This window comes from Citrus clementina, unplaced genomic scaffold (genome assembly GCF_000493195.1).
Source record: "Citrus clementina cultivar Clemenules unplaced genomic scaffold, Citrus_clementina_v1.0 scaffold_9, whole genome shotgun sequence".
Classification (NCBI taxonomy): domain Eukaryota; kingdom Viridiplantae; phylum Streptophyta; class Magnoliopsida; order Sapindales; family Rutaceae; genus Citrus; species Citrus x clementina.
In genome coordinates this window covers 29,076,945-29,098,396 of record NW_006261964.1, presented here as the reverse complement: position 1 = coordinate 29,098,396, position 21,452 = coordinate 29,076,945, and the positions used below count along the sequence as shown (strand labels likewise).

Here is a 21,452-nt window from a genome sequence, read left to right as displayed (position 1 = left end):
TTTTGTGTTTAAATAGATAAGGAATTTGAAATCCTTAATCATTGATAAGGCATACAAATTCTTCAAATTGATGGAAATTCAATTCCATTAAACTTAGGTGGCGTTTGTTTTTTTGTCTAAAATCTGAATAGACCTGAATTAGTCTAAATTCTGAATAGATCTGAATATCTTAATCTGAATAATATGTTTATTTTTTCGTCTGAATCGCGGAAAATAAGTATTAAGTTGTTTGTTTTTTTCAACTTAAAAAGCTGAAAATATGTACTTTTACATTTGTATCCTTATTAAATTTGAATGTCAAATAAATAATATATTAAATACCACAATATTTTAACATTTATAACTAAAACTATATTCAAGTGAATACATAATTATTTTAGAATTTTAATATATAAAATACCATAAATTTCAAATTTTATCGTATATAATATAAGAAAGAAAAATATGAATATTTTTATGTGGGGTAAATGTCTATGGGTGAGTTTTGGGATAGACATGAAAAATAAATTATAAAACAAAGATATTTTTTATATTAGCAAGTAATTGATTTAATTAATATTTCTTCATTAAGTAAAAAGTCAAAAAAATTGATTTTTTTATTAAGTCAAAATTATCAAAAAAATATCATTAAGTTATAAAAACAAACACCTTTAATTAACTTAATTAATTAAGTTAAGTCATTTTAAATCATTAAGTTAAAAAACAAACGCCATCTTAATCCAACCAAATAATAAAAAATATAAAAGAAATTAAATTCTTTTCCTCTCCTCACTTCTCCACCCCCAAGCAAACACGGCCTAAGTGTCCGCTAAATCAAGCATGAAGGCTCTCAGCGAAAACATTTTTCACGCAATACCAAGCACATGCAACTTCTATTGACTCAAATCAGTTTTCTACAATATAAATAAATTAAATTGTATTTGATCAAAATCGTAAAAATACATTTGTTACTGCCTTTTTAAATAATAAGGTTTTGATGGTTGATCATTGCAACCTAATCATTGGCAGATAAAAATATCCAACTCATTTCGTCCACTATGCCAGCTCATGTAATATTGCAAATCGAGGGAGTTACCCGTCAATACATTGCATGCAAGGACAAAATCGTCATCTCGACACCACTCAAACTCCATCCAATCGGAAGTAAGCCACCATTTGAAAAATCCTTTGAGCTCTAGCGCGTAACAAGAGTCAATGTGTCACCCAACCGCGCAAAACCTCCACCACCTCCGTCCTAGACCACCCGGTTCTCATCCTAAATCCCCAAAATACCCCTTCCCATGCTTCAAAAAAGGTAAAGAGTTAAAAAAATGCAATGCCATCGCCCATTATTTAACGTGTCGTCAACTTGTCGGGCCCAAACGACACCGTCTCGTGCAAGCTCATCATCATTTTCCACGCGCCGCACACTCACCCTGTCGTCTCTACTCATTACAACCAAAAAGCTTAGACCAAAGAGAAGATTGAAATTTCGTTGTAAATTAAACAAATCAATGCCTCTTTCTTCATCGACTGGTGGCGCTGGTGGCGGTGATGGTGATGGTAACGGCTCTCTTCGTAGATTCAAACTAAACGAATCAACTTTCTTGGCCTCACTCATGCCGAAAAAAGAAATCGGCGCTGATCGCTTCGTGGAGGCCAATCCTCAGTTCGATGGCCGCGGCGTCGTTATTGCGATTTTCGGTATTGAAATTTATTTTATCTTACTCTGTTCCGTTCAATTGAAATCAGTTGCCTACTCACTGTTTAGTAGAAAAATAAACGAAAGTAAAAAAATAAAAATAGAAATGCTAAGTAAAGTTTTGGTAGTGAAATCGATTACTATTTGTCTGTTTGCTGGAAAAGAGAAGAAAAATAAACGAAAGTAAAATGATGTTGTTGATTTCCCGTGCCGCTGCAATCCAGCAGTTGTTGTGACTTGCTGTCCGTCCAACAATTCAGTTGACTCCTCTCATGCTTAAGTTTATTTTGAAACTTTAAGATAAGTTGGTAGTTTCAATAAATGAATTTGACATATTATTGCAGAGCTAGTTATAGACTTTGTTGGGGTGTTGATATCAATTGCTTGTTTTCTCTTTGATAGAAAAAGAAAGAAATTTGTCTTGTCATAGGTTTTTGGAGTTGAAATCAAATACTTATTAGTAGACCTCTGGTGGCGATTTTTGTAATTGAAGTCAAATACTCCTCTGCAAGGCAGAAAAGAATAGAAAAATTATATCTAATCTAATGTGATTTCATGGTATTTGTGTTTTCAGATTCTGGTGTGGACCCCGCTGCTGCTGGTTTGCAGGTGACATCAGATGGGAAGCCAAAGATCTTGGATGTTATTGACTGGTAATTTGTTAATAATAAACAATTTGTAAGATTATGTTTTAGCTTTAGCAGAAGCTTCTTCATCATTATTATTGTTCTTACTTTGGTTGTTACTGTTGTTTTCAGTACTGGTAGTGGAGATATTGATACATCAACTGTGATCAAGGCTGATTCTGATGGTTGTATCCGTGGAGCTTCTGGTCAGTCACATTAAATTTCATTTCATTCTTCACTATGCATATAAATTCTGAACTCAAAGCGTTTTTTTTTTAATTTCTTGGTTTTTTTTTAATGAAATTATGGGGTATGGATTGATTGCAAAATTTCGATACAGGGGCTACTCTGGTTGTTAATTCATCATGGAAAAACCCTTCTGGTGAATGGCATGTGGGTTACAAATTAGTGTATGAATTATTTACAGAATCACTGACTTCTCGTTTGAAGGTGAGCAATGATCTTGATTACATTGATTGGTTGAAATCTTTTAACTGGATTCTCAATAACCAAGTTTTCTGTCTTTGCCCTATAATGTTTACTTTGCAGAGTGAAAGAAAGAAAAAGTGGGAAGAGAAGAATCAGGAAGCAATCGCCAAAGCTGTAAAGCATCTTGATGAATTCAATCAGGTTGTTGAAGTGCTTGGGTTAATCTAGTTACATTTGTTAGAGTTTGGAAGTTTTTGGTATATCTAGTCTCTTAGTCTTTCATTTTGAAGTTGTTGAGTATGATACTCATATGCAGAATCTCAATAAATTGTTGGAAATTATTTTGGAGTCCCTTTTACAGTCAGATACGTTTTTGGAAGCTTGATCATTTGTCTAAATTTATTTTGTTCAAGTTTTTATACTGAAACTGTAACTTTCACAGAAATAATTATCATTTTCATGTGCAATTTTTTCAATTTTCTTGTTACTTAGAACTTCATAATTTTGCCAGCTGGCATTCTTTTACTCAGTGTGGTTATATCACATATGCTATTGCTTTTCTATTCCTGCACATCACTCATAGTAATATCCTTTTTCCCAGAAACACAAGAAGGTGGAGGATGGAAAATTGAAAAGGGTTCGTGAAGATCTCCAAAACAGCGTTGATATACTACGTAAGCAGGCTGAGGTGTGCCTCTAGAATGTTGATTTACTTCTCTCTCTCTCTCTCTCTCTCTCTCTCTCTCTCTTTCTCTTTCTCTGTCTCTGTCTCTGTCTCTAAGGTAAATGTTTCTATATTCTAGAGCTATGATGACAAAGGACCTGTTGTTGATGCTGTGGTATGGCATGATGGAGAAGTATGGAGGGTTGCACTTGACACACAGAGTCTTGAGGATGAGCCAGATCATGGGAAACTTGCTGACTTTGCTCCGCTTACTAATTATAAGTACGTATGGTGATTTTGAGTATGAGAGGTGGTTGAAAAGTTTTGCTAGACTCTACATATGCAAAGAGAATGCTGTATTAGTAAGCAATAGAAATGTTCTTTATGTAGATAGGCTCAGTAATAATCCCAGATTTGAATCCAGTGCACATGAGTAGGGATTTCCGCATTTTAAGAAAAGAAGGGATGTTCCAAATTCAAACTACTCGTGTTCTAGAGTCCTGTCATTTTCATTTTACAAATTGAAATTCATTTTGATTTAGTTCATAAGGTACATATCTATCTTGACAATTGTGGATAACTATCATAAAACTACCCTTACAGGACTGAACGGAAGCATGGCGTGTTTAGCAAATTAGATGCTTGTACATTTGTTGCTAACGTGTATGATGAGGGAAATGTCTTAAGTATTGTTACGGATAGTTCCCCTCATGGCACTCATGTTGCTGGTATAGCTACTGCATTTAACCCTGAGGTACCTATATTTAATTTGATCTGCTTTGTGATATTCGTTCCCAGTGAAGCATTCTTGACATTTGTGGTTGTTTTTAGGAGCCTTTGTTGAATGGAATAGCTCCTGGGGCACAGTTAATATCTTGTAAAATTGGAGACACCCGCTTAGGTTCAATGGAGACAGGAACTGGCTTGACAAGGGCATTCATAGCTGCTGTGGAGGTTTGTGATAGTTTATCTGAAAAGAAAAAAGACATTTGTAATAAGATTTCTCTTTGACAAGGGTTGCAGCTTTAGCATTTTGCAGTAAATGCTGAATACATCTAAGCATGAGAACATATATTGTGATAGTTGATCCAAATGTATGCATATATGTTTGCTTGAACTGTAAGGTATTATTGTATGCTATATCACATAATTATGACCATTACTCAATACTTTATGCAGCATAAATGTGATCTCATCAATATGAGTTATGGAGAGCCTACATTACTGCCAGACTATGGGCGCTTCATTGATCTGGTGAATGAAGTATGTACTTAAAACCTGCTTCATCTCCAATAACAGTCTGTTTCCGTAATTTTTCTTTCATGCTCTAATATTGTGAGGATTTCGCTTATATTTTTTTTCCCTTTTCCCTAAACTTAGGCTGTGAATAAACACCGTCTGGTTTTTGTGAGTAGTGCCGGCAACAGTGGGCCAGCACTGAACACTGTTGGTGCACCTGGGGGTACCTCTTCAAGCATTATAGCAGTTGGTGCATATGTCTCTCCTGCAATGGCTGCTGGTGCTCACTGTGTTGTTGAACCTCCCAGTGAAGGTCTCGAGTATACTTGGTATGTTAACTTAAATTAGTCTGACTTTGACATAGAAAAAAAATCTTGCTCTCTGGTGCCTTCAGGTCATTCTGGTTTGAATTTGGATCATGTATAGATAAATTGTTTAAATGGAATACAGGTCAAGCCGAGGTCCAACGGCTGATGGTGATTTAGGAGTCTGCATAAGTGCTCCTGGTGGAGCTGTTGCTCCTGTCTCTACATGGACTCTTCAAAGACGCATGCTCATGAATGGGACATCAATGGCATCTCCTTCCGCATGTGGGGGAATTGCATTGCTTATTAGTGCAATGAAGGTTATTTTTGTTTCCCTGATTTTTTTTTTTTTGACGTACATTTTGTTTTGGTTAATGCTTTTGGCATTGTTTGAGCTAACATGTATGAATCTGACCAGAGTTCCTCTTGTCTAATTTGTAGGCCAATGCCATCCCTGTGAGTCCATACACAGTGAGAAAGGCTGTCGAGAATACTTCAGTTCCCATAGGTGCTTTGGCAGAAGATAAGTTGTCTACAGGACATGGGCTTTTGCAAGTTGACAAGTTAGATTTTCTACTCCCTTCCTTCGCTCTTTCACGCAGGAAATGAAATTTTATAATTTGTAATCCTAATCTTGACCACCCTTTACTTCACAGGGCATATGAATATGTTCAGCAGTATGGCAATGTTCCATGTGTTTCATATCAAATAAAAATCAATCAGTCTGGAAAATTAAGTAAGTTTAGAATCTTCCCATCCCCAAGCCTTCTGACAAACTGCACGGAATATGAACTTCTGCAGGTCTATATTTTATATGCCTATAAAATTCCAAGAGTTGGTCATCTGTTAACCCTATAATTTGTGTGCTATGACAGTGTAGATGATGGACATTCTACTTAAAGGGAAACTTTTGATTTGCCTATTTTTTGTTTTTGTAATCATGACCAGATTTTTACTGCTCTTTTCCTAGAATCTAGAGTTCTAGTTGATTTTAGTTATCTGATCAATGACATACACTGATGATTTCAATGCCTTTATTTGTAACTGCAGCTCCAACGTATCGAGGCATCTACCTAAGGGATGCTGGTGCTTCCCAACAATCTACTGAGGTAGGTTTTTCATAGGATTCTGATTTTATCTGGGGAAAATTCTGTGTTCTTGAGCATTATAACTATCCATGTTCTTGAGCATTATAACTATCCATGATAGCTGCTCTGATCGTTTAAATTTGGTTTCTTTCTAGTAGTGAACCACTGAATTATCTTGAATTTTGTTCTCAAATATTTGACCCTAATTTCTGACAAATGCATTCAGTTTTTATGGTTCCAAAAATCTTTTATGTCTTGTCCATACAACTTGTTTGGAACTCTTTAGCTTACATCATCTGTGCACCACACATTATCTTCATGCTTCCAAGAGAAACTCCTCTTTAAAACCTAACTCCCAGGGTTTTTTTTTTAATTATACCTTAAAAACAACAACTATGCAACTTCTTGGTGAGTCTTGGCTTTGTTCTAGTCAAATTTTCTGTTTTGGAAAAATCTAAAGCAGTAGAATTTTCCGGTGTGTTTTATCTAAAATATGGCACATGAATTGCATATGATCAAGCAGCTGCATATTGATCATTGCATCAACCACTTGAGTTTTTATTATTTGCTGAACAAAATCCCCCGTGAGGCATAACAAAAGTTATTGTAAACAGAGATAATTTTTAACAAAAAATGGAGGTACTGTGTAATTTCATTTTTAAATTCATAGTTCTTTTACAACAATTGGAATTTGCATGAATTGTTCGTTCAACTGAGTTTACTTACATTTTACAAAAAGTATCCATCTCTAATTATTTCAATGAGAGGATCATGGAAAAGTTCCTGCTCAAGTGTTCATATTTTTAACTGCATTTAACTTTGAAATTAGCTCTGAAAGTAAATATTATTATTAACAGTGGACGGTGCAAGTTGAACCAAAGTTTCATGAAGATGCAAGTAATTTAGAGGAACTGGTTCCCTTTGAGGAATGTATCGAGTTACATTCTACTGATAAGGCAGTTTTGAGGGCTCCTGAATACCTACTTCTCACTCACAATGGTCGCAGCTTCAAGTTAGTTGGCATAACTTCTCTATACTTTCATATTATTAACCGTAGACATGTTCAGGTTGTAACATTTGACAATGACGCTTTGTGGATTTTACCTATATTTTTTTGCCAGAAGAATTGCTTGTTAGGCATTGGGATTTGTGATGTGTACTTCGATGATTTTAGTCCTTTGTCAAGGCTATATAATGAATTAAAGGGAACTGTTTAACGATCTGAAGGGCTTGCTTGATAAGCTTGAATGCCAGAGTTACCAGCATGTGGATGCTGAGGCAATAAGCACATGCACGCATGCACACTTATGTAGATACACATGCATTGATACATGTAAACTATCTCTAACCGAAGCACATGCTATATTCATCTAGCTATATGGGCTTTGTCTTCTCCTCTTACTTTCTTATTGTCATATATCATGAACATTTAAAGATTCTGAGGTAAGATTTTTGGATGTTTTTTATTGGGTTCTGATGCAGCAAATAATTTATGCTTTTAACAAAAAATTCTTCTTACATTGTTCCAGTGTAGTGGTGGATCCTACGAATCTTGAGGATGGTCTACATTATTATGAAATCTATGGAATTGATTGCAAAGCACCTGGGCGTGGCCCTCTTTTTAGAATTCCTGTTACCATTATAAAGCCTACAGCTGTAGTGAAACGGCCTCCACTTGTCTCATTTTCAAGGATGTCATTCTTACCAGGTTATTTTTTTACTGGCTTTGAACCATTTGAATTAAATTCGAGTCAGTCTTTGGGCATACCTTTCTTTGATTGGTTATGTGTGTGCATGTTCATTATATTTGCGCTCACAGCTACTAGTTGTCATGTAAATAAAAATGAAACTTAAACCCTAATGTAGAGCTAAATAGATTCAAAGGCTATTAAAGGTACTTGAGCTGGTTTTTAATGCCATATGAGATGTGGAGAAAGTATTTCATTAGATCCCCAAGGGTCTGGCTAGAAATCATAAAAATACAGTGTTGGAAAATTGTATGGATGTTTAAAAGTAAAGAGCTTAAGGTGACTAAAAATTGTCTGGAAGGATATCATGAAAAAAATTTACTTGAATAGGCTCACTCTGAGGCAGGCTAACTGGACTTTAGTCTGCTGCTGGTTGCTATCCTTGACTTTTGGAACTTAATTCTTTCTTCTTTGCTTTGATGGACCGCTTGAATAGGCCAAATAGAACGGAGATTTATAGAGGTGCCACTTGGTGCTACTTGGGTTGAGGCAACCATGCGGACATCCGGGTTTGATACGACTCGGCGCTTTTTTGTTGACACCGTTCAGGTACAGCTTGCAGTGAAAACTTATTTCTGGTTGTCTGGCCCTGGTTTTAATTGTCAACTACTGTAATGTACAGGTTTGTCCACTGCAAAGGCCTCTTAAGTGGGAGAATGTTGTGACATTTTCTTCTCCAGTTTCCAAAAACTTTGCCTTCCCTGTGGTGGGTGGCCAGACAATGGAATTAGCAATAGCTCAGTTTTGGTCAAGTGGAATGGGAAGTCATGAAACCACTATTGTGGACTTTGAGGTAGCAAAACTTGTATCGGATTCTTCAGAATTTTATTTAGTTGGGGTTAGGGTTATCCTTTTGCTTTAACTTTCTTAGTTCTCACCTGTTGTGTTTTTTTTTTTTTGGGTTATTTTATTGATGTTGCTGTGGAAAATGTCTTGGCTCTCATTTTTTAATTTTCTACTCTTTGTTTTTTTTAACTTTCAGTTTTCTTGAATTTATACATTCATTTACTTACATTTCCCTTCCTTTATTTACTTGTTGACTTCCTATATAATTGTTAGATTGAATTTCATGGAATTGCTGTCAATAAAGATGAAGTGCTGCTTGATGGAAGTGAAGCACCTGTTAGGATTGATGCTGAAGCCCTATTAACATCCGAGAGACTTGCTCCTGCTGCTGTTCTTAATAAGGTAAAGTAGATTTCTTTATTTAGATCTAGATGATGCGATCATTTACCTGTATGTGTTTTTATTAATTTCTACTAGTGGTTTTCATATCTATGCTTACAGGTCATTCATTTTGCGTTTGTTTCATTTTCAGATTAGAGTTCCATGTCGACCCATAGAAACTAAACTTACAGTGCTTCCAACCAATCGTGATAAACTTCCCTCAGGCAAACAGATCCTAGCACTGACATTAACGTAGGTTATTTATTACTTTACACTTTTTCTGCTGCGTTTGGCTGCACTTCAAGCTATAATCAGTTGTTATCTTTTTTTTTCCTGCAGTTACAAGTTTAAACTGGAGGATGGTGCTGAAGTGAAACCTCAGATTCCATTGCTTAACAATCGCATTTACGACACTAAATTTGAGTCTCAGTTTTATATGATTTCTGACACAAACAAGGTACTTCACCAAATAATTAAATTTTTAGTCACTAGTTACTCGAGGAAAGCTGAGAGAACATATGTGCTCTCAAGAAATTTAGTTGTTCGTGGCAGTGAATTGATATTTTTGTCAAATATAAATTCTTTGAGATGAAGATGGTCTATTATTCGGAAGAATTCCATTTTCAGTAATTAGAATGATGTGGCAATAGGTCAGATACATTATTTTGTGCCCTTTTTTTTCAACTGCACACTTGGTATTTTTATTTTTAATCACGCACATCAGATTCTCTATTTTCTTTTGATTTTCTTCCTTGCAGCGTGTGTACGCACAGGGTGATGTTTACCCAGATTATTCAAAACTTCCGAAGGGTGATTATAATTTACAGCTTTATCTGAGGTATGAGCCATTTTCTGCGGCAGGAAACATGATTTTCCTCTTTCTCTTAAGTTACCGACTATATTGAGATTTAATTTTGCTTCCTTGATTTGGTTCTTCAGATTCTTTGTTAATCTTTCCGAAGTAAAAAAATGGTTTTATCTAAAAGAAGTTCTGAATACCGCAACTAATCATGCAGTTGTCACTCATTTATTGCAAATTGTGTGTACTTTTAGAACATAAAACTAGGTCTTGGTTGTATTGAGATTTAATTTTGCTTCCTTGTGGTTCTTCAGATTCTTTCTTAATCTTTCCGAAGAAAAAAATGGTTTTATCTAAAAGAAGTTCTGAATACCACAACTAATCATGCAGTTGTCACTCATTTATTGCAAATTGTGCGTACTTTTAGAACATAAAACTAGGTCTTGGTTGTGAAACTGGACTTCAGGACTTGTATTACAGTTAGCAAGTGTCAGTAGTTTTAAACTTCATCTAGATATATATTTGAATGAAGAAAAACCTCATCTAGACATATACGCCTTTCTCTCATGGTAAGTATCTTTTTTCAGGCACGACAACGTACAATATCTGGAAAAGATGAAACAGCTGGTGCTGTTCATTGAAAGAAAACTGGAGGAGAAGGTAGGGAATCATGTTCTTAAAGTTTCAATGCCATGGTCTTGATATGCTCTGTTTCAGTGGTTTGAAAACTCTGATTGACATTATTTGTGATCATTGTATCACATTGCTTCCAATATTAGTATGGTTGTGAATGGGAATTCCAATTGATTGGATAAATTTCTATTTTCTGCTTTATAAAACACATTAAAATACAGAGCAAGTCTCCAGTATGCCAATGAATATAAAAAAAAGCCTATTATATAACATCTACCGGGTTCATATTTGTGGTTGTAGGTGAATAGATGGACTTACACGTTCGCAATTTGTTGAGACTTATGGTCTAATCTAGTATGATAATTAACATGTGTAACTGAAATGTAACTGAAAATTTGGCACATTTAATTTTTTGTTTGCCAAGGCTGTATTTCATACCTATGAGAGATTGTAAGTTTTGAGTACCCTTCAACAATTTCACTGTTTTATTTCTAATCCAGGATGTCATTCGATTGAGCTTTTTCTCTCAACCTGATGGCCCTATTATGGGCAATGGTACCTACAAATCCTCCATTTTAGTTCCAGGGTATGTCTGGGGCCTCTCTACTATGTTTCAATTTTGTCTCGTACATATTTTAACTAAACCATTTTCTGGTAGGAAAAAAGAAGCATTCTATCTGAGCCCACCAGGAAAAGACAAGCTCCCCAAGGTAAATGTAAACTTCAAAGCAAATTGATTTCAAATTTTGTTGCAGTAGATATTTAAGAATATACTCAAATCTTTTGCAGAACTCTCCGCAAGGATCTATATTGCTTGGAGCAATCTCCTATGGAAAGCTATCATTTCAAGGCCAGGAAGGGGGGAAAAACCCACAGAAAAACCCTGTTTCTTATGAAATTGCATACATAGTGCCACCTAATAAGGTTTTAACAGTGCTACCTTGTATTTCGCCTTTCCTATATGACTCATGATTTCGGAATGGTCTTAGGGAGCGTCATTGATTTGCAATAGTGGTCCTCTAGCTGAAAATAGTGTGTATTTTCTTTTCTTGTTTTGCTCATCAATTTATTTGTTTGTAGTAAATTTGCTGTTATACTTTGTTGACAGCTTGATGAGGACAAAGGAAAAGGTTCTCCAACTGGCACTAAAACTGTTTCCGAGCGTTTAGAAGAGGAGGTATTTTACTCTCTCTGAAGAACTCTGTAATATGGATGTATTATATATATTTTTTAACTTGGTTTTTGGCGCATATGGATAGAAGTTGTCATGATGTGTATCATATGGTCTGTTCACTTTCTACTCAAATAAACTGCATTTGTTAAGATTTATTTCACAATACGATATAAACATTTAGATTTGAAGAAACATCAAACAGTTTCCAAAACTATATTAAATAAATGTAAATTTAAGAGCTTAATTTCAGTTACTTGTACAATAATAGTTTTCATTTTGGAATTAGAGTTGTTTATGTGTTTGAATTTCAACTTTGCAAGGCATTGATCTGAAAACAAAAATTTCTTCTATAAGTTTGAGAAGCTATGATGTTTTTCTGATATAGAATTATTATTATTATTATTGGGGGTAAGTTATGATGTTTTTCTGATATAGAATTATTATTATTATTATTTTTTTCTGGAGATTTCTAGTTTTGATGTTAAAAACTCACAAGTTAGAACATTTGATTGGATGATGAATTTTGTACATCCTGTTGGTGTTAAAAAGGACTATTATCTTTTTCAATGCAAAGGATGTACATTATAATTTCTATTAACATTGAGGTGTTTCCTCTGTCTTCTTTTACTTCTCGTTCTCCTTGTTGGGTCCTTGAGAAAGTGAAAAAGAAAATGAGAGCCTTCAAATGCATTTGTCAAAAAGCGTGAACTAGAAAATGTGTAGTTATTTGATATATAAATTAAAAACCGAATTAGCTGTTAGTTTTTAATATTGCTTTGAGGTAGCTACAGTCTTCCATATCATTGCATCTATCTGAGGTTCCGGTAATATGTATTGTTGCACACTGATGCATATGGTTTAGATTCTGGTTGCAAATATGTCTTTGACTCCTTGTACATTTGTATGGTTTTGCTATTGTTGTTGTTATTATTATTTTGGCAAACCTTCTGTTTCCTTCCTGTTGGACGCTCAGGTTTCATTTGTTATTATTGAAGATTTCTACAGCTACTGATGCTGGTTATGCATGTCAATCAGGTTCGAGATGCGAAGATGAAAGTATTGGGAAGCCTAAAACAAGAAACTGATGAAGAATGCTCAGACTGGAAAAAGTTGGCTGCCTCTCTTAAGGCAAGTGCTTTTCTTTATCATTTAGTAAGAAAAGGCGTTCATAATACCATTTGTAAGTATGGTTTATGCTATTTGTGGATGTCATGAAATGCTTTATTCTATGTTTCAATCATTTATTGAATGTTAAGGTTTTCCAAATTCCTTCACTGAAATCAGCTAGGGCAGTGCATGTGCCAATTTATGTCTTCTTCATATCAGAATCTCCAGTAACTCACTTGTTTGGCATTTAATGAATTTAGCTTGGCAGATTTTGCAAATGCTCTAGCAGTGAGCAAAGTTGAAGAATCGTGTTCTTTCTCTTTGGTTTCACTATTGAATTTTTGAGGATGAAATTTCTCTTTGCAATTTCTTGTTACTTTCAAGATATGATGCGACCATCTTCTTTTGATTTTTGGAGTTTTTCTAGTTATCTTAGGCTTTAGTTAGCAGTTTGGTCTTTGGTATTGCTTTGAAATTGTCCAATATGATGTATACTTATTTTTCATGGCAGTCTGAATACCCAAAATACACCCCATTGCTTGCTAAGATCTTGGAGGGTTTGCTTTCTCGAAGTAATGTTGGGGACAAAATCCACCACTATGAAGAAGTAAGTTCTATGACGAGCATATTGCCAATTTTAATGTACTATTATCTTACTCTTTATTCATTCTATCAAAGTCATATCTGTCTATGGAGATAAGCAAGTGAATACACGATTCAAGTTGTCTTCTGAGAGAGAAACTACAATGCTCTTTGAGCAGTGCTTTGGTGTTGTGCTCTTAAAGCATGAATTTTATGGATGAATCTTAATGGAATCTAAGACTGATTTCCTTGTTCCCTTGTGATTGTTTTTTGATTTGTTTTTGTAGTCTCATAGAAAATCAGTACTTCTCAGAACTATAAAAGGATGTACTTTTCCTTTTTGAAACTGCTTATACGAATTTTCATGCTTTCCATTTCTGTCCCAGATACGATGGGTCCAGTGAAATTAGCCATCAAACTTGCACTTATGGGTTAAAACTTTGCAGGTTATTGATGCAGCAAATGAGGTAGTTGATAGTATTGACCAAGATGAGTTGGCAAAATTCTTTTCTCAGAAAAGTGATCCTGAAGATGAGGAGACAGAGGTATGCATCCTCTATGCTCTCTCTCGCTTTTTCCTTTTGTGTCTTTAACAAGTTGTTAATATTCTGGCTTTGTTAGCCAATATTTTATTCCTTTAGCTGGTAATGTTGTTATAAGAAGTTTGTTGTTTGCATTCGGTTTTTGTTTGAGTTGGCGACAACTAATTACACCATTTCTCCTTTAATGATAGAAAATCAAGAAAAAGATGGAGACAACCCGTGACCAGTTAGCGGAGGCCCTTTACCAAAAAGCACTAGCAATGTTGGAGATTGAATCATTGAAGGTAGAGCAGATTGCTTTTTTGTCATAGTATTCTTGCGCATTGCCAGACATCCTTATATTCAAAAAATTGTATTTGTGACTGTGCTTTTGTTTAGTCATGTGCCTTGCACATTGAGGGGTGTGTTAGAGCTTTAACATTAGTGTTAAGCCTTTAGATATTAAGTTTTAGCTTCTGAATTATGTGGCAACTTAGCGCATAACACCCCAGGGATTAATGCACAATGGAGATAATTCAATCACAGTTACTACGACATGGAAGTTATTGTGTTGTCCACTAAGTGTTTTTGACTATTTACCTGTTACTACTAGTTTGTTTGGTCATGCTTGTATGTATGCATACGTGTCTATGCCTTTTTTGTCGATTAAGAAATTATAAACTTTCACATGCCCCATTTAAAAATGAACATGATACTTTGATTTACGGGTATAATAACCTTATTATCATCCCAGGGTGAGAAGTCGGGGGCTGAAGCTGCAACCGAAGGCACAACAGATGTGGACAAGACCAGTGACAGCCAGCCAGATTTGTTTGAAGAAAACTTCAAAGAATTGAAGAAATGGGCTGATGTGAAGTCCCCTAAATATGGTTCCCTCTTAGTGCTGCGTGAAAAACGATGTGGAAGGTTGGGAACAGCGCTGAAGGTAGTTTTGACACATTGGTCCAGCTCTCTCCATCTGGGAATTTTATTGGACTTTAATTTCAAGCTCGTTTTATATTTCCAACTATATTAACATTTATTTTAGGCAGGCATGGCAACCGTAGCCTTTATGTTGTGAAGCCATTCAGCATAATAGTCGCGTTGTGTAGCCATAACTTTTGGCCTTTTAACGTAATTTAATCATATTATGGCGCAGGTATTGGGTGACATAATTCAAGATGATTCAGAGCCTCCCAAGAAGAAGCTCTATGAACTGAAAATTTCTTTGCTTGAGGAGTTGGGGTGGAGTCATTTGACAACATATGAGAAACTGTGGATGCACGTGCGATTCCCGCCAAGCTTGCCTCTTTTCTAGGGACTAGGATGGCTATGTTCTAAAGTTCAGACTTCATACAGAATAAATAGGGAAAAGCCAATGTTTAACATCATTTCAATTGTTCAATAACTTGTACGTGGGTAGTTGGTCATAAATATTTTGGGCAGTGGTCATATAAAAGATTCAATTGAGAAATGTTGCCTAAAGTCGTGAATGGAGCCCTGCGTTTTCAGCTTCATTCATACCATCTCTCACATGCAACTGACACCGTTTCTAGCCTGAACAAAGTGATTATACTTTCTCTTTTCAGCAAGAAAAAGTTTCAAGAAACAGACCACTTAGTTCAATTAGCTAGCTCTCTACCGTATCACGATTATTCTGAGGACTAAGAAAAAATTACCCAGCAATATCACTATATTATATCCATAATTCGATCTGTCTGCTTAAATGCTAAGGTGAAAGGGGCTTTTGCAATGTGGAGATTGAGTACAATGTATCTTGTTTGTGAGTCGGTAGTGGCTTAGTGGATGTAGAATAAAATTGTGATTGTAACAGACTAAGGTATCGATTGCGGATGTGTTTATTTTTTTTCAAAAATCCAAATGGGCTTATATGAGTTGTTTTTTAATATCTAAATATAAGCAGTATTTTGTTTGTTTTTATAAATAAAAATACCTTAACTATGATTATTTGATATTTATGTTGCATAATCAAAACAAAAAACGGATTAGGTTTTATAATTCAAAAATAAGATATTCAATAGAGATATTTTTTTTATATAATATTTACTTTATACAGATTTTTTCTATTTAGATAAAAATGTCACAAAAAATTGTTTTTTTTTTATTTAGATATAAAATATCTGAAATTAAATATAAATTATAAAAAACAAACAAGTGAATTTTAAAAAATTAAAATTAATAAAATTTTAAGCTTCACATGTGTCATCCCGTCACCTGATGGCGGATGGGACTCTTATCATTTAATTAATTTGACCAAAGTGTGTTGACTTTAGACAAAATGTAATGCACCTTTTGTCTGACCATACGAAGCAATCGCTCTAAGGCCATTTTGAAACTTGGGGCTCACACACATTTCACTTATCTCAGTATGCTGTCAACCTTACGTCCTTTCATATTCACTGAATTTATGAAGCGGCACACATCAATTTCCTGTGATATATAACTAAGAAACTAATAAAAACAAATTATTGATCGAGGACTTATTTAGTCCATTTACTCTTTTGCCACCTAAAGTCATATGATTTTTGCGGGGTATGTAATTAACTATTGTACTTCAATATATTATTGTAAGTATAAATGGCAGCTAAAGTGTCTAAAGGAGAATTCTTTTTTTTTTTTTTAATCAATCAACTGTAGTAAAATCGGCTTTAATAATTTTGTTTTATTAGCATAGCTATTAGCTAGATAATAATAATACCAATTAGAGCCTAGTAATTTTATTTCACAACGATTGCGATTTGTGAATGAAGAAGTTACAGCAGCTTCCATACTTTAGAACTAGATGACAGTTAAAGAAGTAAGATTGTCAATTTCTCTCTATTGAAATTGATATATACCATTTACTCTTAGGGGCGGAGCTCAGGCGAAAATTCTACCGGGGGGCCAAATTTAAACTTCTAATTTTTATGTTATTATATATTAGTGATTTAGTGGGCTTGGCTGATTTGTTTCTTATTATTTTGATGCTATCATTAGTTGGCTTAACAGTAAAATTATAATATTATCTAATATATTAACTTTATACATTAATTGTGCAGAGGTCAATATGGACATTTTACACTAACTTTTCATATTTTATTTATAAACCCTAAAATTTTTTTAAAATTCTGCAAGGACCATGGCACCCTCTAGTCTTATATGACCTTCGCCCCTATTTACTCCTTTACAATTTTCATAATATCTAAAAATCTCGTTGGCACGAAAAGTGTAAAAGAAAAGAGCGGTCAATAAGTCATTGTTTGATAATTTATCTTAGGAATATAAAATATAAATTTATTACAAGAATAAGAAAAATATATAATTATTAATTTTTTATTCACGCTGGAACATATATTTTATAATTTCTAGTACTCAAATTTCTTTAGTCAATTTTTATTGATATGATTTATTTAATTTATAATAAATATGAATAAAATCATATTTAAAAATAAAGATAATACTGTGACATTATGCTACTGATGAATTATTTTAGATATTATTTAGATATTATGAAATTACAAGTGGTATTTGTAAATTACAGTTGGGCAGTCTCCCGTCAAAGAATAGTTTTGGTAAATGCAGCACACGGAAAAACCGCATATTCTTTGTACGTGTTTGGACTGTGTACGTCTTAAATCAATGTTGATTCTTGGCTTCAACAACATTTATCATGCGAGCCCATGGCCGCAAAATTTTAATAAAAAAATATCCAACTTTTTTTCCTTCTTTCAACTCAATAAAATATAATGAATTACCTGAAACGTGGTTTGTGATGCCGATTTCAAGAAAATAATTAATTTTCCATTATTACATAATAAAATCATCATAAATGACACGCAAAGTTTCAACGACAGACATACTGAATAAAACATATGAAAAGAGATTCATATGGATATGGGAGATTTCATTGCTTATATATTAAACTATTTTCTAATCCAATGCGACTACAAATTAATGAGTCAACGTGTGGGAAAACAAAAAGGGAAGAAAACTAGTTATTTATCTTGAAACGTACCACAAATATATGAGGAGTAATTGGAAGCACCTCTCTATTAATATTAATCATATTCCATGTTACACGATGATGCTAGCCACAAAGAAACACAGACATTATTTCTATAAATTTGTGGCAAAAACGCTACATTAATATATTAAAAAAAAAATACAGAACTTGGGTAAGACAATTGCTGCTAGTAGACTAAATTTATAGGGGTTTGACTATGAGAGGCAGTCCATGAGTAGGCCTGAGGGAGAGCAAAATTGAAGGAGAATGACAATAAGCTGGAGATAGTTGTAAAGAAAACCTAGACAAAATTAGGGTTAATACAACCTTATACTCCACGGTTGTCAAATTCCTCCCAACACACATCCTCCCTCCAAATCCAAAGGGCAAAAATCCCATCTTCTGCTTGCACCCACCGTAAAGCTGATCGTCCCTAAACCTCTCCGGCTTGAACTCGTGCACGTCGTCGCCCCACAGAGCTCTGTCGTGGTGCATGGAGACCACATCAATCCACACGTTGGTTCCTTTGGGGATTGTCAGGCCGTCGACTCGAATATCTTCACGGACCTGCCGTTGCACGTTTGGTGCTGGCGAATATAGCCGTAAAACCTCACTCATCACCCATCCCATCTGCACCAATAAACATATGCACTAATATTGTAAGACTCGTCGGTGATTGTAACACGATATCTAAAATGAAAAAGAAAATTTGAAGATGAAATTCGAAAAATGTCTCAATGGCGCTGGCGAGAGCTAGCATAGCACGCATGTGTACGCAATTAATTTATGCCTGAAACAAACATTTTTCAACGAGTAAACTGTAAAAGCAAAAATGGCCTCTAGATTCTTCGTAATTAAAAGGCTGGCGACTGTTTTGCTTTCGGCCGGGGAAAACAATTGGGGTGTTGCCACGTGTCATTCTGACTTGTGACAGTAAGATATGATACGACACCAAAAATCCAAAAAGTTCTATTTTGTAACTCTATGTAATGCAATGTGTATACACGTGTGACAGCGATATTTCATGATTCTTGAACCCTAAGCCACGACGACATGTTATGTGTTAACATGTCTTTATTTATTTTTCCACGCGCTTCAACGCGTGGACTTCTCCGGGCTGACCGCTTGACCTTCGATTACTTTGAAGTACAGCTATTTTGTTTGATAGGTATCTCCCTTCAAGAGAGTTACACTATCTATTTATTTTCTTGGAACAAAATAAATCAACAATAATCACAAATTTAGGTATAAAAATTTTCGATTAAAACAAAGTATAAAAACTTTAATCTTCTTAAAAGAATTATACTGCTTCATCTATTAAATTATTTTTATCTATATATTTACTCTAACATGATTAGTTGACAAATGATGAAAACTTAGTAATGGAGCGTGTGTGTATAAATATAAATGAGTTAGAGTACATACCAATATTTCTTGTAAGTATTTTGATATAATCCTCAGTAATTTATTGTGTAGGGCATACTAATTTTTTCAAATTCCATGCAACACATGATAGACAATATATTTTCCCCCCTAGAAAATTAACCAAAACAAGCACTCAAGCAAACATATTATGCGATGACCATGTGATAAAAGAATAAGTTACCTTCTTTAGACCAGCAAGCATTTGGAAATCAATTTCTTTATCTCCTATCACTTCCCTAATCTCCTCTCTAAGCTGGTTTTGCCACTCCTGATTCATGGCCAAAAGCAGCAATGTCCATGTCAAGGCCAACGCCGTCGTTTCATGGCCACCAAAGAAGAAAGTCTTGCACTCATCCACCAATTCCCTTGTTGTTAATCTCTTGCCTCGCGCCCCCTCTATTTCATTATCGGCAAGCAATAATCCGAGCAAGTCCTTGGAAGGATACCGGTTACCGCACTTTTTTCGAGCATCTATGATCGATAGAAGCAGGCTATCTATTTCATCACCAAGCTTCTTGGCCTTTAAGGTTTGTTTAGGGTTCAAAAATTTGCTAAAAGGGACACCCACGTAGCGGTTTGTTTTGAAAAGTGCAACCTGCACGGCTCTTAACTTGTCGAATACTTGACTGCCATCATCATAGCTTAAACCAAAGCTGGTTTTGGCTATGATTTCTCCCGCCGTTGATGTGATCTCCCTCTCGACGTCGATTTCCGGTTTGCCAGAATCTATAAGCCCACTCCATCTCTGTAGCATTTTAGATGTGGACTCCACCATTAAGCTTGCCATAGCCTATATAATAAATATAATTAGTGGGTGGATACTTGATATTGAGTAACACACACAGAGAAAGAGAAACCTAGTGATTATTAAAGATTGAAGTTCACCAATTTAAGCACTCAAAAATAAATTAAAAAAATAAAAAAAGGAAGGGATATCAGCCATTGGTTATTTTAATTTAGTTGTTATTTATTTTAAAAATCAACACATAGTGTGATGCCATTTTATTGTTTAAATATTCATCGTTGTAGTTTTCCACATAATATTAAATCGTCAATATTAGAATAGTATCTTCCATGCATCCCCAAAAATGAAAAAATTACAATAGAGCTTTCAGTACTGTCTATATATGTCTACCTTCAAGTTAGCTGGGGAAAATGCGGGCGTGATGACGTGGCGATGATGAACCCAATCTTCACCTTCAGCCATAAGCAGACCTTTACCAAACATAGGCTTCCTGTCATATTTAAACACATTAGGCTTCCCCCAGCTCTTCCCCACAATCCCTGTAGACATTCTTTTAAGAAACTCTGGCTCTGCAATGTACAAAAACGGCTCTGTCCCCAGCCAGTAGATGAACACTTTCCCTGCCCATGCAAATACAAATTTATTATCAATCATCTAATTAACAATTTATTATCACACAAATAGTTGAAATACAAGGGAATTGTAGCCGACTTACCATGCGACTGCTGCCACTGAGCAAAGTAAGGGAACGCAGCTGAGTGTATATCATGCGAGATAATAGTATTTGTAGATTCAACTGCAGAAGATGAAGAATCTTTATTCTTCTTCTTCTTCATCTCACTAATATTCCCTAAAGGGAATTTTGGAGTTGGCCCTTTGAAGCCACTCCTCCGAAGCTTTTGATATGTTATGGCCGGCAATATCCAGCAAGAAAATATCACTCTGAAGAACAAATATGCAAGAAACAATATCAAAGTTACAAAAGATAATAACTGAACCAAACCCATCTCTCAAATCAAAGCTTATTGAGTCTTTCTTTGTTAATATTTGCGAGTGTTGATATAGAATGAAAATCCCCAAACGGGTATTTATAGATGCAGATGTCGGAATTTTGACCATTTTAAAGAAGACACGAACGCTGTTTATGAATCAGGTTTGAATATTTTCAAGTCTATGTTATGTTCAAATTTTAATTTTTTAATACATCTATATATTACACTGTTTGTCTTATATTAATATTATCATATAATAAGTTGTTGCTTTTACATATTGTTTTTGTCAACTTGGGCGCTTTGGTTTCTAGGTGTAAACGCCGCCTATATCTTTTTTCAATTGGTTTTGGCCAATGAGCGGATTCCACGTATGACGCTTTGACCGGTCGTACATAGTTGGACGGCTTCCACGTGGAATTTGCCAAACGAAACGATTTCCTTGAACGTTAACAAACCAATCAACGTGATTTACATAAAAAGTTTTGTTAATTTAATTACGTTCTCTCCATTTTCCCGAGCGGTGA

At 34.9% G+C, this 21,452-nt stretch overlaps 2 protein-coding genes across 3 annotated transcripts; one reads left to right on the top strand and one right to left on the bottom strand.

Annotated features, from left to right (window-relative positions):
- Positions 1-1,185: 1,185 nt before the first annotated feature.
- On the top strand, positions 1,186-15,596 carry LOC18031627 (tripeptidyl-peptidase 2). Of its 2 annotated transcripts, XM_006421876.2 has the most exons (34): positions 1,189-1,683; positions 2,256-2,334; positions 2,440-2,513; positions 2,648-2,757; positions 2,857-2,937; positions 3,338-3,424; positions 3,540-3,682; positions 4,004-4,154; positions 4,232-4,354; positions 4,580-4,663; positions 4,781-4,968; positions 5,090-5,264; positions 5,386-5,507; positions 5,601-5,680; positions 5,995-6,053; positions 6,890-7,044; positions 7,562-7,740; positions 8,217-8,329; positions 8,403-8,573; positions 8,840-8,968; positions 9,099-9,199; positions 9,287-9,404; positions 9,706-9,785; positions 10,334-10,406; positions 10,880-10,965; positions 11,038-11,089; positions 11,169-11,303; positions 11,488-11,556; positions 12,589-12,681; positions 13,172-13,267; positions 13,689-13,787; positions 13,976-14,068; positions 14,518-14,709; positions 14,923-15,596. In XM_006421876.2, exons 1-34 carry the CDS (start codon positions 1,311-1,313, stop codon positions 15,079-15,081), a joined length of 4,122 nt encoding a protein of 1,373 aa, XP_006421939.2. In that variant the 5' UTR covers positions 1,189-1,310; the 3' UTR covers positions 15,082-15,596. The 2 variants fall into 2 exon arrangements, with proteins under 2 accessions (XP_024034676.1, XP_006421939.2); XM_024178908.1 differs by having other exon boundaries at positions 1,186-1,683; positions 10,880-11,089.
- Positions 15,597-17,848: 2,252 nt separating this feature from the next.
- On the bottom strand, positions 17,849-20,974 carry LOC18031315 (cytokinin hydroxylase). Its single transcript, XM_006421875.2, has 4 exons — positions 20,652-20,974; positions 20,327-20,556; positions 19,373-19,981; positions 17,849-18,396 (listed from the first exon to the last, which is right to left on the bottom strand). The coding sequence occupies exons 1-4, from the start codon at positions 20,941-20,943 to the stop codon at positions 17,968-17,970; spliced, it is 1,560 nt and encodes a 519-aa protein (XP_006421938.1). The 5' UTR covers positions 20,944-20,974; the 3' UTR covers positions 17,849-17,967.
- Between the last annotated feature and the right edge of the window lie 478 nt (positions 20,975-21,452).

Bases quoted from the DNA above. Each gene is read 5' to 3' on its own strand.
- LOC18031315 (XM_006421875.2), bottom strand. From the start codon at position 20,943: ATGGGTTTGGTTCAGTTATTATCTTTTGTAACTTTGATATTGTTTCTT. The intron at 20,557-20,651 runs GTAAGTCGGCTA...TTGCATGGGCAG, and splicing joins TCAGTGGCAGCAGTCGCATG to GGAAAGTGTTCATCTACTGG. The intron at 18,397-19,372 runs GTAACTTATTCT...TTATTGGTGCAG, and splicing joins TGCTTGCTGGTCTAAAGAAG to ATGGGATGGGTGATGAGTGA.
- LOC18031627 (XM_024178908.1), top strand. From the start codon at position 1,311: ATGCAATGCCATCGCCCATTATTTAACGTGTCGTCAACTTGTCGGGCC. The intron at 4,969-5,089 runs GTATGTTAACTT...AATGGAATACAG, and splicing joins GAAGGTCTCGAGTATACTTG to GTCAAGCCGAGGTCCAACGG. The intron at 13,788-13,975 runs GTATGCATCCTC...CTTTAATGATAG, and splicing joins CTGAAGATGAGGAGACAGAG to AAAATCAAGAAAAAGATGGA.